This window comes from Dreissena polymorpha, chromosome 2, assembly GCF_020536995.1.
Source record: "Dreissena polymorpha isolate Duluth1 chromosome 2, UMN_Dpol_1.0, whole genome shotgun sequence".
Lineage (NCBI taxonomy): Eukaryota > Metazoa > Mollusca > Bivalvia > Myida > Dreissenidae > Dreissena > Dreissena polymorpha.
In genome coordinates this window covers 34,807,523-34,823,485 of record NC_068356.1, presented here as the reverse complement: position 1 = coordinate 34,823,485, position 15,963 = coordinate 34,807,523, and the positions used below count along the sequence as shown (strand labels likewise).

The 15,963-nt window shown below is 35.6% G+C and overlaps 1 protein-coding gene across 3 annotated transcripts; it reads left to right on the top strand.

The window, feature by feature from the left end:
• Nucleotides 1–164: 164 nt before the first annotated feature.
• On the top strand, nucleotides 165–10,738 carry LOC127866571 (uncharacterized). Of its 3 annotated transcripts, none has more exons than XR_008043040.1 (7): nucleotides 165–587; nucleotides 2,263–2,344; nucleotides 2,649–2,771; nucleotides 3,160–4,096; nucleotides 4,317–4,401; nucleotides 8,711–8,830; nucleotides 10,300–10,738. XR_008043040.1 is itself a non-coding variant. In XM_052407193.1 (7 exons), exons 4-7 carry the CDS (start codon nucleotides 3,782–3,784, stop codon nucleotides 10,464–10,466), a joined length of 687 nt encoding a protein of 228 aa, XP_052263153.1. In that variant the 5' UTR covers nucleotides 179–587; nucleotides 2,263–2,344; nucleotides 2,649–2,771; nucleotides 3,160–3,781; the 3' UTR covers nucleotides 10,467–10,593. The 3 variants fall into 3 exon arrangements, 1 of the variants encoding a protein (XP_052263153.1); XM_052407193.1 differs by having other exon boundaries at nucleotides 179–587; nucleotides 10,300–10,593; XR_008043039.1 differs by lacking the exon at nucleotides 8,711–8,830.
• Nucleotides 10,739–15,963: the final 5,225 nt, after the last annotated feature.

Here is a 15,963-nt window from a genome sequence, read left to right as displayed (position 1 = left end):
TCAAGTAATAGTACTGTATTAATAGAAAATTAGAAGCAATTAAACTAGCATAATCATAGTTGAAAAACAACGCACGGATTCTACTATGATTTCAAAAATGCGTTTTCTATGTTTGCACAGTGTTTGTATCACATTTAAACTTTCACCCAGTACATATCTACCGGTCCCGATAAAGATCTGCACATGTAACCATGAAATGTTAATCTTGAACATATAAAAGTCACCATCACCAAACATACTTTTAACGCATCGAATCAGGATCAATGTGTTTTCAATGGGTACTAGTAGTGTGCGTATTATTGGTAACGTCACCGACATCAGCGGAGGTAGATGTCCACCCCCAGCTGCCGTTTCTGTGTTGCCTACCAGAACAATACGAAGCGTTCATTATAACGAGCAGCGCTCTGGTTGACGTTGAAGGCGGTGTCGGAGTCGGCGATGGTATGGGCTTCACTAACGGCACGAACCAGGTGGTGTACGATGGCGTTAATGAGCGGACGTATATACACTCGAGCACGGTGAATTACTTGTCCTTCTACCCAATTCCCGTGCGTCTGGACAGCATTTATATTATCGACTACAAACATGTACGTGCTGTTTTTATTACATACTGTAAAACTTGGAAATGTTAAACTTCTAGTACTGGTATACGGAGAAAATGAGAAAAAAAGCTACTATATCGCACTTGTTAGTTTGTTTTCGTGTGGTATTTAAAGTGATAAGGGGCCGTCCATAAACTATGTCACGCTCCAGAAAGTGTGACAGTTTGTGACATGGAGAATGGGGTGGGGGGTCAGGCAATGTGTGATGTCCCACATTTATTTAAAAACAAAATATCTCTTATTTATTTATTATTTCTTTAGTAGAATTTAAAAATAATTTTCAAAACATGTGTGAAACATTTGAATTAGTTTTATTTCAAAATAAGACGAATTGCGTATCTCCTGAATGTGTTGTTCGAATTTTTAAGCGAAAGTTCATTTAAGTGAAATTTTAATACGCTTTAATAGTGAATTGTGTTATAGATTAAATTTGAAATAGGTATTAATTAACAAAAATATGTTCGAAAGTGTGAATTTGTGACGTACTTTAGGGGGGGGGGGGGTCCAAGATTTTGTGACAGGGGTGAAGGGGAATGGTCAATATTGTCATAAAAAGCGTGACATACTATTATGAGCATTTTTCACTGTTGAATTGAGCTGAAAAGAATTTACAGGTCAAAAGAGTTAGTTCAAATGTGGTTACAGACCAATTATCTGCAAATAACTTGCTACCAGTTGTTTATAAAAAAATTATATTATATTCGATATTTTATGTGACTCACCCAGTCCTCTAAGCCGAAATGATCCGTACAACAAAATAGTGTCTTTGTGTCGTATGAACGAATCTGCACTAAAACTAGATTTAGATTCACATCGTAAATCGAATAATTTCTGTCGTCAGTTGTCAAAGCGAAATTACTGTTGATAATCAAATGCATTATTTTTCTCTTCCGGGATATTGTTTTAGTATTTTGATGCTGCATTAACAAATATAAGTGTATATGAAGTGAAAACACCAAAAATAAACAACGGTTGCGATAGCCACCTATAAACTGTAATATGCCCATAATATCACTTTAATAAGTTAATATGTATGTTGACCAATAATCATAACGTCTGATTTTGTAATACATTGAATGTGATGATGAATTTTTTTATATACTTTTACTGGTAATGCATGTTACTTCTCTGGCAATTCTATAATTTTCTTGAACATATGTTTAAAGAAACATAAATACTCAAAATCAACGAATATTTCGTAAAATATTTCGTGCAATAAAGTTAACCCATAAAAAATCAATGTTCCTTATAGCAATATCAAACATTTAACGCTAGATGTGGTGTGGTAACATAGATTTAACGAGACACAAAATGCTCGTTATTATTTTTTTTGTGGCACAATATATACCAGTTTTATTTCCCGCAACGATATTTATTCATACGACAAACGAACACTAATGTGGTTCATGAACATGTGTTTAACATATTGTCCCACACAAAACAAAAACGAGCATTTTGTATCTTGTTAAATCTATGTTACCAGACAATACCTAGCGTTGAAATGTTGGCTATTGCTAAAAGGGACATTGATTTTTTATGTGCTAACTTTAGTTTTCGAAATCGTGTACGAAATTTTCGTTGATTTTGAGTGTATATTGACTTTTAAATAAAACCGCTACGTCTTGCACCTATATTTATGTTTTAGTGTTGAATTAAACAGAACGTGCAATATCACGTGTACGGCGACGGTTCCTGTGACCTTCTTGACGTCGGGCTGCCGCTATACAAGGAATGTGTACCAGGTATGTGACCTTCGTGTTTATTTTAATCAGCATTCGCAAACATTGTTTCTTATAAACATCTAAGCGATTAAAATGCATAATAACGCACTCAAATCGTTCACATATATTGTATATGATATTGCGCTATCTACTGAGAACGTCAACACATGCAAGGATGTTGAATAGACAGCAATCGTATCTCGAATATATATATATATATATATATATATATATATATATATATATATATATATATATATATATATATATATATATATATATATATATCGGTAATTAATGTCGCACACGTGTGCTTCATTAACAGGAAATGCGAGTGTGATGTCCAGAGGCCGGCTGGGAAACTCGGGACCGGAAGTCCTTACTGTGATGTTCCGTGACCGCATATACCTGGACCCAAATGAGATCACCCTTACACTGGCAATGTCCGGTACGGCTAACCGTCATAAAAACTATATACACGTTTAAAGCAATAGCTATTTGATAATAGTACATTGTCTTTAGTTAAGTCGGCGTTCTTTCCATTAATTTATTCTCACATATAATACTTGTGGTGTTTTTGTTCAGTGTTTCTTCTCATATTTTTTAGCAAAACCGGGCGCCGTTTTACGCATATTGGTAGATCTTTATTTCACATCGCCGCGTTCGCGACTTATTCCGATCAAGAACAAATGTATTATTGAAACGAAGTTCATTAAGCAAGTTACATTTGTCTTAAATAAGCACTTAATCTCTTCCCTCTATAAATTTGATATTTACCTCCAATCCACGTTATTTGCCAAATATTTATCTTGACCCTTCGTATCCATTTTTTCCAGCTGACCGACCCGACGAGTGCCTGCCAATCCGCGGCACGACCTCCCAAGCTTACGGGTTCGACTCCGACAAGAACGTCGACATAGCAACCGTGGACGTGTTGGATATCACACGTGGGGTGCAAGATACACGTGTTTTTAATCCACCATCTAACTGCAAAAGACCTCCGAAGGTACTGATCGATAGCATTAACATAAACTAGCAACTCAATATTTTATTACATGCACTCCCGTAAAGTGCCCAACGTTTTGAAGCAGTGTCGATGTCCTGCAAAATTTGCCGTTTGTATTGTAGATTGATCTGTTGTGACACTGACCTTGTTCAAGTATATACTTGCATGTTCACAAGTACATGAATGATGAAAATGAATTATCATTACATATATCACGAACCCATTTACTACATAGCGCAACCGTTTGGGGTTTAAAGATTGTATTCTCTTTTTATACTCATCTATTTATAAACATTGATGATAACTATTATCATAATTAAACCTACACCCACACTGCTCTTATTATTGTTATTTACGTTACTTAATTCATTTAGAGCTATACATATTGATTATTGTATAATTTATCTATTTGGTATGCTATATAGTACGTTTAATTGCTCGCGTGTGAATAAATGGATACGAACACAATATGGTCGCTTTCATGGATAATCATTAATTGGGTACCAAGGTGCATGGAAACAACAACAGTGTGCTGTTTCCCAGTTCAATATGAGGCTTTTATGCTGGTTTCTGGCGGTGAGGCAATCCTGATGGGCGAGCAGGTAACCAGCCAGTTCGGTTATGGCTACACAAACGGCTCGGTGCAAACGGCGTACGATTCGATAAACAAGCGCACCTACATTCACCAGGATATCACCAGCATCAACTCTAGATACCCTGGCCAGCCGCAGCAGTGGAATTTCATAGACATCATTCACTATGAGAAGGTTGGTATGATTCTGTCTGTTTACAAACATGTTTGTCGGAATCGGAACCGACCTACTCAATTAGTCGACCTACTCAATTAGTATTGGTATAGCAGGTAGTATTCGTTGTTTCAAATGAATATTCAACTTTAAATTTTAGACAAAAGTTTAAGTCAAAAGATTGAGTCTGCAAAATATGTTATTCGTAATGGTGTTTTTTATATATATATGTGTCTAACAGAGAACCCGCTGGCGAATATACGGTGACAGCTCCTGTGAGATATACCACGATGTGATGTCGCCTCTTTGGGTAGAGTGTATTCCAGGTAAACTGACAACAATGTCTGTATATTGCATGTACCATATGCATATCTGACTGTCTATCAATACACCGTTATTTGATACAACATCAGATGGAACGAAACAACAATCTGCATATAGACAATCGAAATTTGGTGCTATACATTAATTAATGTGAGGCAATCTCCACAAAGTAAAACATAATCTGCGTCAATTCAGTCACCCTTCAATATCTCAATGCTCAGTATGGTCGTCGCGTTTTTTTGGCGAAGCTATTTTACTCAGGTTATGACATCCCACCAGAATGAATAGTCAAGTTTGCATTGGCTAAATTGAGGCTGCATTTTGTGATGATCCGGAGAAACTGTATGGTTATTTTATTTATAACAAGATGTGTTTGTGAAACACTATGTCCCCCCATATATTTGACATTGAATGATGACCTTGACCATGACTTTTAACCACTCAAAATTTGCAGCTCCATGAGATTAACATGCATGCCTCTTATCAAGTTGCTATCTTCAATATTGCAAAAATTATAGCAAATGTTAAAGTTTGACGCAAACAAACCAACAAACAGACAGGGCAAAAACAATATGTCTCCCCAGTATAGTATAGACTGGGGGACACAAAATAGACATACAAATATATACATTTTAGACCAAACATTCATATCGGAAGAATGATTATAGCTGACGTTGTTCAATATTATAGAGGGGTTTTCCCTTTTGCTAGTTGTAACATGTAATTATGTGACATTTACACATATATAATAATGATGTCATTCACAAAATATACAGTAGATAACGTAAAAACGCAAAAGTAACATATTATCTCAATTTAATTCGGGAAACGAGTATTTCAATAATAATGAGAAGGATGATGTTAATGATGATTGTTGCCTCTGCTGCTGATGATGATGGTGACGATGATGGCGTAATCTGATACAATATTCAAGTTACAAGTTCATCAAAATCTATTTTTGATTACTCTTCGGATTTAACTTAATAACCTTCTAAACAAATGTTGCCCAATTTTCAAGTTATCAGGTCATTAACATTTATCGCGTTTGAACCTTTGTACCTTTTTATCTAACTATTATATTGCCGTTATCAACTTATTAACTGTAAAAACTGTCATATAAACTTTAAAATAGGTTTGGTTTTTAATAACAGTGTCTGTTTATTTTTTCACAATGTGACGGCAAATGAACTTATTTGATCTATTTACGAATTGATTATAATCGATAACCATCCGAATTTTCACATTCAAAATAACAATTTATAGACGTTTTTGTGCAACAGCATTTGCTTTTATTGTACAACCATCCGAATTTTGTTGATTAAAATAAATAATGGAAAGCGTCTTTTTTTAAAGCAGAATACGTTTCTATGAACCATTCCTCGAGTCGTTTGCAAGACGATAAGTATAAGCAACGTTCGGAATCAATTTGTGTTATGAATAAATATAAAAACTTCGTTAAAATGAAGACGTTGTCTTCATTTGTAAATGAGTGCTTATCATAAAGGAACAGCTCACAAATCTGGAGATGTAATGGCCACAGTGCATTAAAAAAATAGCTATTCGTTGCAAATGGTAAATAGCACATTTACACAAAATTACACAATTTGAAACTTTATTTCCACAATCACAAAGGGGAGATTTTGCTTAATGGTTGTTGAATAAGTCTGAATTTAGATTATTTCAATTATTTCATTATGGGCCTGTACAATTTATTTATTTCTATCACACGTGTTGAAGACAAGTATTGGGGATTATTGTAGCATATATGAAATAATTATTTCGAGGAAGTTTTAAATTTTAAAATTCGGCTCAAAGTTTTGGATATCAAGATGTAAAGAATTCCATAGAGTGATAGCACATAGTTAAACGATGAGAAGAAAGTAATCTTCTTCTTGAATTTTTTTTTTGTCTTCCTCATTTTAAATATTTCGAGAGGCCTGTTCTTGAATTGTTGTTTAAAAAGGTTAGTACGGTAAATGGAACATTCACTATGTGCATTTCGTTAATATCAATGAGTTTAAGATAACGTCGTCGTTTGTCTTGACAAACTCCGTTTAACTTGAATATATATATTTCTAAGCGAATAAGATCTAGTTAGTCATGACACAATACGGTCAGCATCTTTTTGGATTTTCTAATAAATCCTTGTCAAACAATATACAACCGGCCCACAAAACGCACGCAATGACCACATATGAGTGACATTTCTTTATTTAAAACGTTTTCTTGAGAGTTAGGATTCTATATTTTTCATAACTCCTGAGATTTTCTACGAGGATTACAAAATATAACTAATGTCATTTTGGCATTTGCCAGAGCTGCTCAACGTAACACCAATATGTTTATGCGTATAAACATTTTTACGAGTGCATTACCCATAATTAATGTAGAAAATGTACATTATTTTGTATTGTATATAAAACTGCTTAAATATTCCGGTGATTTAATCAGGACGCCAGCGTGCATCCCAAATATTAATAAGGCAAATTTCATGTTAAAAATATGCTCGAACTTAGTTAGATGTGGTTCACATGATAAAAACGTATTATCAGCAAACAAACAGGTCATACGAATATGTTCGACAACACCTCACGTTAATCACGAAAACATCGGTCCTAATACATAGCCGCGAGGAACACCGGAATTTTCTTGTTATGACTTAGACTAAGCAGAGCCAACAAATCCTTTGTTATGGTATGGTTAGACAAAGAACTTTCTATATATCAACATTTCCACATATGTCTTTTGTTTTAATTTGAATAAAAGACCTTGATGATAAACTCGGTCAAAGGCCTTATAATATCCCAGATAATCACGCATTTCAGTTTACTTTCATTACTATAACAAGTTAACAACCTATTTGATGAAATAGTCCAGTTGAAAGCCTGTTAGGTGCGCTCTTAGAAATCTCATTTGCTTTCAATAAATTCACTTGCGCGCGATTAAATGGTTATACAAGTGTTGATATGCTACTCACTCCAAACGTTTTAATACACAGCTTCCCAGACAGATTGGGCGATAGTTTGAATGTTCGTTCGAGTGACCCTTATGAATAAAGGGTATCTTACATTACAGATTTTCTATAATAAAGGAAATGTACAGTATCGTTATGATTTATTAAAAAATAAGGGTTAGGTTTTGCTATGGACTCGCATGTACGCTTCAGAACTAGATGAATACGTTTTCACCAACAGTTTCGTTTTTCCCCGTTATTTCGGATTTAGTTACATTTTGTAAACGGACAGAGAGCAGGGACAGGAATAAGTCCCTAAGTTGTGTCTTAAGTTGATCTGCAAACAAAGTTATCGTAAAAGAAATGGCATTTTCTTCATCAGACGTATATGTAAAAACGTTTCCGATAATCTCGACCGATAAATAGTATCACATCAGAATGTGAATGCGACTGTATGAGATGTTCAAACAGTTTTCAGTATTGTTTGAAAAACAAATTGTACATCGGCTAGTGTAGTTTCAATATTGTGGTAAAATATTTCATTCGCATGTTTAAACACATTGTCTGTTTACTTTTGTGCGAGTGTAGTTAAATGTAGCCCAGTTGTGTGCAGATAAATGTTTTATAGCGATAGCTTTAATTCTGTCGCGTGTACTTGCAAATGTACGAATCATAGAGACGTACCAATATTTTGAATTAGCACGTTCTAAAACAAGTTTAAATGACATACACAATTTCAACAAGCCTTACGGTTTGTTCTTGAACAAAAAGTTACATCTTCTATATTCACAATTCCTTTACAATTCAAATGGCGATGGTAATCAAATAATTTTATCGTTGAAAGTCTTCTCGTTTATACAACAAACCATGTCTCTGCAGCGGTTAACTGATTACGGTTGGGACTTAAAATATTGCTTCTGTGACTGACAGAAGTATCCATGAAATTACCTCACTGTATACTAAAATCAATTAATCGGAGAAAACATTTGGGTCAAAAAAAGTATCAGAACTGCAGTGACTGTTGCTTCAGTTATAACGTAACTTAATATAACATGGTAATTCGTTGTTTTAGACGGGTACAGTTTTTACTTGATCTTCGTTTATTTCACCTAGCGTACCGGTAATCACAAAATGGTTCATTTCTAAGGCTATATCGATATAAAGACTGTTTCAACGTTATTCCAAAACGATTCATTACAGATTTGGGAATATAAAAACTGCATCTTAAATCAGTGATAAATTTCGATCCATATTGCAACCTTTATTTCAAAATGATATACGCCGACTTCTTAATTTAGATATATTTATTGTTCAATCTAGTCCACTTTTTGATAACGGCTTTCGTCTGCTCTCTGCAGAAAACGCGACGCTCGTGTCACGCGGTCGTATTGGCTCACGAGGCGAGGGCGTCACCTACCGCTTCCGGCACTCCATCTACCTGACCGCGTATGAGTTGACCGTCACTGTCACTTTAGACGGTAACTTGTGCACGGTCGATATTTCTGCGATTGAGTTTCATTGATTCTCTTCATAAAAAATGTGCTTATTGAATGTGCGTAGTGTCGTCTCGGATCAGTCTGTGCAGTCCGCAAAGGTTTATCTGAGACAAAACTTCCCGCATCAACTTGATTTTTGTTTAGTAGGTACCTCCTTTAAACGAAAAATTCAATAAAAGCGGAGAGCGTCGTCCATGATAAGCCTTAGCGGACTGCACAGTCTAATCTGGGATGACACTTACCGCACAGTTTTCCAGAACGAGAATCTTGTTAAAGTCAAATTAAATATCCTACACCACTTTGAAGTTACGACTGAATTTTTGAATTCTGAATGTTTCTGGTCAGTTTATTTCCTGAGGACCATGTTAAAGATATAAATTCAAACAAAATGTAATTATTGTCCCCTACCGGTTTCACCGGAGGGGACTAATGGTTTGCGCTCTGTATGTCTGTCTGTCAGTCACACTTCTCTGGATCCTGCGATAACTTAAAAAGTTCTTAATATTTTTTCATGAAACTTAAAACATGCATAGATGGCAATATGGTCATTATGCACGTCATTTCATTTGTTCCTACGTCAAAAATTATGGTTGCTCTGGGAACAAATAGACTAGAAATACTGCTGAAAATGGTGGTTTTCTGGATCCTACGATAACTTTAAAAGTTCTTAATATTTTTTCATGAAACTTGAAACATGGATAGATGGCGATATGGACATTATGCACGTTATTTCATTTTGTTCATACGTAAAAAATTGTGGTTGCAATGGCAAAAACAAAAAAATAATCTGACAATGGTGAAATTTCTGACAAAGGTGGAGCCGGTAGGGGACTACATTGCTTGACAATAGTCTTGTTTATGTAAGGTTATAAAATGCGTGAGTGTTTTTCATTTATGCGTCTTCAAAATTACACGGTTACATAATATGCTCTTCACTTTTAAATAAACGAGTTCCTTAATTCGATTGACGAGTCTTTAAAAATATAAATACATGTCTTTAAAAACATTGTTAGAAATACAATAATCTTTATTACGCTAAATTTACCAGTACGCTTAGCAACGGGATATAATTTATATGATTACCTCTACTCAGTATTTGCATTCATTTCCTTTCGGGTTTTACCTTTAACTTCATTTAAAACTGTTCACAGAGGACTCTTAACCAATCTTTGTCAAGACACGATCCTACATTTTAAATCTGTCACTTTTTTCCACATGATACCTTACATCTCGAAAACATTGAAACTGAACACATATAGATCTGCAAGTTTCCAAGTGTTAAGTATACAAAGTTACAAGTGACATGAATAATGAAACAAAATATAAATTGATTAAGATATATAAACTGGATTTTTTATATCACTAGTTAATATATGTTGTCTCAGTAATAAGTTTTATGTCACGAGCGAAATGAACTGTTATTTTTATTATTTCATGCTTAAAATTTCTAGATTCAAATCCCGGACAGTGCTGGCCAGTAAGTGTAACGTCATCGCAGTCATATCTGTCGCCTAGCAACAAGAACGTGGACATGACAACAGCAAAAGTACTTGATCTTACAGAGGGCATACCAGATGAACGGATATTTCAGCCGCCAAATTCATGTTTTGAAAATTAAAAAAATTAACACGTCATTTTTATGATTGTATTGATTTATTTACAGCATTTTTAGAAGGTCAATAGCCAATGTATATGTATTTATATGTATATTCGTACCTTTGTAAATATTATTTGTTTTAATGTTACGTTTTTTTCCCAAAAGTCTTCAAAAATAGAAACATGTTGGTTGGCCATAACATGTTGCATCCGGTAGCTTTGCACACTATACTTTATAGTCTACGTTTCCATGTTCTTGCCTATATCGACTATAAAATATATATTATGCATTTACTTAAATATTTCGGATAATCTAGTGTTCTGTCCCCAGGTAGCACTTATTGTAATATCGTGTTGTGCTTCTGTTGAGACTACGGTATTGGCAGTAATACTGTTTAAATTTGAATTGAATGTTCTATATAACGCGACCACTTCTATAAATGTTATATAGAACATATTCGCCGCAATCAGTTCTCTAGTCTACAACTCACACGTTTCTGGCATAGTTACGCTTCTGTGGAAATCACCGGATCATTCGGTCACCTACCTTTTCCAGTCCCCCTACTGTTACCAAACAAGCACGATGACATGGTTAACAAACCTCCCCAGCCATAATATGTGAAAGATATCAACAAAAAACACATCATGATGTGTTCACTTTTAGGGCATTACAGCAGAAAGGTTTGGCATAGAAGCACGCAAATACAGCTGAAGTTATTTGAAAACGAGAAAAGAGTTAAAACCATTTCAGATCGTTTGCATCTGAACGTAATGGTGTACATATCCACTGACTGCCCCATATATTTGCCACCACCGGACTTACTTCAACCGGATAATGGGTGTGAAATCTCGCAAATAATATTGTATTCATATCGGGCCAATTTCTGTGGACACACTGCATAACGTACGAGTTACTGATCGACACATCGATTGCTCTCACAGTTATCGACGACCTTTTTCCATTAAGTCGGTTTAAATTTGAATATTATGTTCAATGCAATTGATGTTGTTCGAAACATGTCAAGTGTAATCAGTGAGAACTACGCCTCATAGTGTCCAATGCTGTTTACAACCGAGCTTAAGGAGTTAAATTAGCATGCTTTAAGTAAAGCTCACATACTCATTGTCGTGCTTCCATATTAATATCGTGCGGAAGCTATTGCTGAATCAGCATCTAACAATTCGTTCACTGTTGTGGAAGGTGTGTATTTACGATCAATCTGTTTAGAAGATCGATACTTTATATAAAGGTTCAGAAGCGGGTACCCAGGCGAGTTTTTATGTATCTTTGCTTGAATGTTCGGAGTTCACTCAATAAAACGCTATGTGAGCAATTGTTTAATAAGTGCTGGAAAGAACTTAGTATTCCGTGATAACTTGTTTGACGTTAAGGAACAATTATTCTTTTGATAAAATTAGTTATTATTTTCATGCGTTAGTGAATTCAGCTTATCAATCAATTCCCTGTCGTGCACAATTGATTTATGTTTTAATACTGCTTTACCTGCACACTCGAGCTGACCACAGATAACGCAATTATCGTTTACGGTTTTATTCATTCTCATGTCAGCTGTAAGTTTTTGTTTGCTCGAATATTATCTTCTTCGCAATACTACGGAAGTACATTTATGTATCAGTCAAAAGTATATAGAAGTCGTAAGTATATAGCAGTCGAAAGAATAGCGCAGGTAAACGTATATCGCATTCCGAAGTATAAAGCAGTCTGTATACATGTATATCAGACTGAATATATCAGTGTGAAGTGTAAAGAAGTAAGAAGTATATAGAAGTACAGAGTATATATCAACCAGAATATATGAAAGTCTGAAGTATATAGAAGTAAGAATTATATAGAAGCAAGAAGTATATATCAGCCAGGGGTTTATGAAAGTCTGAAGTTTAAAAGTAAGAAGAATATAGAAGTAAGAAGTATATATCAGCCAGGAGTATATGAAAGTCTAAAGAACAAAGAAGTAAGAAGAATACAGAAGTAAGGAGTATATATCAGCCATGAGTATATGAAAGTCTGAAGTATATTGAAGTAAGAAGAAGAAATATAGAAGTGTATATCAGCAAGAAGTATATGTAAGTCTGAAGTATATAAAAGTAAGGAGTATATATCAGTAAGGAGTATATGAAAGTCTGAAGTATATAAAAGTAAGAAGAAATATAGAAGTAAGAAGTATATATCAGCCAGGAGTATATCAAAGTCTGAAGTATATAGAAATAAGGAGTATATATCAGCCATGAGTATATGAAAGTCTCAAGTATATAAAAGTAAGAAGTATATGGAAGTAAGAAATTTATATCATCCAGGGGTATATGAAAGTCTGAAGTATATAGAAGTAAGAAGTATATAGAAGTAAGAAGTATATAGAAGTAAGAAGTATATAGAAGTAAGAAGTATATATCAGCCAGGAGTATATGGAAGTCTGAAGTATATATCAAAATGGCGCATGCGTCGGATACAGTGTCACGTACATTTTTAGCTCGTTACATTTTTAACAATTTCTCATCTTTTTCTGCCAGATTTGTCATACTTTTGTTACAGGTGGTAAAAAAAACGCTTGACATACCCTATCTCTCTTCAACAACCTAAAAGTTGTGTCATCATCACGTATTTTTTGTTTTGAAAACTGGTGGTAGAAATTTCGATAGCCCGCCATTGATTTTCATGCGACTTCCGGTAAATATTTGTTTACATAGAAAAGTAAATGAACTTGCGAACAACAGGTACGTTCCTGTACTTTATCATACAGATGTCCAACCTCATTAGTAACAAGGTAATCGACCATCCACTTCATGTCAGACCAGTTTTGGTGCAAATTGGTATTCGTACCAAAACAATGTCGTACCCAAACCACCTCTAAATTTTCCTGTCCCACAAAAGATTGCGTACAGGTCCAGAAACAAAATTTAACTACCAGCATCCATGTAAACAAGGTTTTATATTTATCCACTGCCTCCAAGCAACCCAAATTTCAGATATTGAACTAAATCCAGTTCCTAAATATCCTTTTGGAAGCTGTAGCAAGGAGGTTACATGAGACTCTAAAGGTATTATCTGCGATTCATGTGAGTCCTGGTTTCACATTAACTGTCAAGGCATAAGCGATAGCACATATGAACATTTGTCAAACTCCCGTTTCACTTTGCATTGCTTATGTTGTGGTATCTTAAATAACTCGTTCACATTGTCTGACTCATTAAACTCCTTAAGTAATAATACCTACAGCCCCCTAGAAACCATGAATGAAAAGGAAGCACTCCTACATTCAAATACACCTACCAAATCGCCTAGTGAAGCTCCATCATTTAAAAAGCCACCAAATGCCACATCAAACCCCAAACCGTCGCATAAGTCAAAAGTTCAACGGCCGAAACAATTTCCCCAATGTGAACGCCCTACAGTCCTATATATCAACTTCAGATCCGTTAAGAATAAAATTCTCGAACTCCATCAGGTCATCCTTCAAACTAAACCTGATATCATTTGCCTAAAAGAGACCTGATTGAAACCCGAAATTCATACTTCAGAAATATTTCCCAGCAGTCTTAACTTCCAAATTTGTAGAGATGACAGGCCGTCCACCCAAGGAGAAGGCGTCCTAATAGCTGTAAACAACAGGTTACTGAGCAAAGACCAACCAAACCTTACCACTAAATGTTATATTACCTGGTGAAAGATATCTATTACAGGTCTAAAAGATAACAATGTGTCGTCATATTATAAGCCCCACGAAAATGACGCACAATCACTCCAAGAACTTTGGTTATCGATTGCTAAAATCCCCCAAAATAGTTTTATCTGGATTTTGGGAGACTTCAATATGCCAGACATGGACTTGCAAACAGAGTCAACCACCCCGTCCTGTAAATTCCAAGAATTGTATGAAAACTTCTCCGAAAATCTCACTAACTTCAATCTTGAACAAATGGTCAAAATTCCCACTAGAAATAAAAAATATCCTAGATTTCTTACTTACAAACACCCCTTCCGTCGTGCATAATATCCAAACCCTTCCAAGTCTAGGATCGTCTAATCATAACATTGTTTTCCATGAACTAAATTTTAAAAGAGGCCGCCCCATTCAAGCAAAGAGGAAGGCCAGATCCTATAAAACGGATGACTGGTCTGATTTAAAAAAAACTAAGATTGTTTTCAGATAAATTTGTCCAGTTAGACCACACTGATCCAAATATCTATTGGAACAGTCTCAAGACCGAAATAAATAGACTCACCGAAAAACACATCCAATCTAGGTTAAGCAAGCCACGTGTGGACCTTCCATGACATAGTTAAGCTCAAACGTAAAAGGGATAAACTCTATTCAAAACTACAAAGGTAAAAAACTCCAATCCCCCAGTAAGTCACGAAATCCAAAGCCCTAAAAGTCCAAATACAAAAGCAAATAAGAAACTCGTATTGATCCTACTTAGATACAGTTATCTTTAGTGACAGTTCCAACGCAGGTCAAAAGAAAAAGTTTTACTCCTTCATCAAATCAAACAAAACTGGAAACTCCGGAGTAGCCCCACTAAGCAGTAACGGTTTAATCCACTCTGATCCAACATCAAAGGCCAACATATTAAATCAATAGTTTGAGTCCGTCTTCTCCCGCCCCCAGCCTCTTAGCCTCAAACAACTTGCTAAGGGTGCTATCTCTCACCCACCGATGCCCCAAATAAACATTAATGTCCAAGGAATTTATAAACTCCTGACTGGCCTGAATCCCAATAAAGCATCAGGTTCAGATGAACTCTCCCCTAGGTTACTCAAAGAGCTGCACCGTGAACTTGCCTCAATGCTAACGAGTATTTTCTAGAAGTCACTTGATACAGGCATTGTCCAAGATGACTGGAGACATGCAGTTATTTTCCCTGTCTCTAAGTCCAAAGCTAGCAACTATCGGCCCATTTCTCTTACATGCGTTGCATCCAAACTTATGGAACACACCATGGTCTCACATATTATGAAATACTTAGCATCCCATAATATATTTAGCCCCCAGCAGCACGGTTTTAGGACAAGACGTACCTGCGAGACCCAACTCATAGGTTTCACCCAGGAGATTGCTGACAATCTAGAACTTGGTCAGCCAAGCCTTTGACAAAGTAGATCACCATTAATTAATACATAAACTTAAGCATCTTGATATTTAAAATAAGGTCTCCTCTTGGGTCCGCTCATTCCTCATGAACAGGTCACAATAAGTTCTTGTTAAAGGTAAAAGCTCTGATAGGCAGCAGTCTGCTCCGGAGTCCCCCAGAGCTCGGTCCTCGGCCATTGCCTCTTCCTCGCTTACATACATTATCTACCAGATAGCATCAAAAGACGGACCTGCTTCTTTGCTGATGAAACTGTCGCTTATAATACCATCAAATCCATATCTTCCACAGAAAGCTTACAGCAGGATCTGCACCTTTTATAGTTATGGGAGCGGGAATTGTCTATGGAATTTAATCCCGACAAGTGTGAGATCCTAAGAATTCATAAAAACGAAAGCCTGTCATATTCC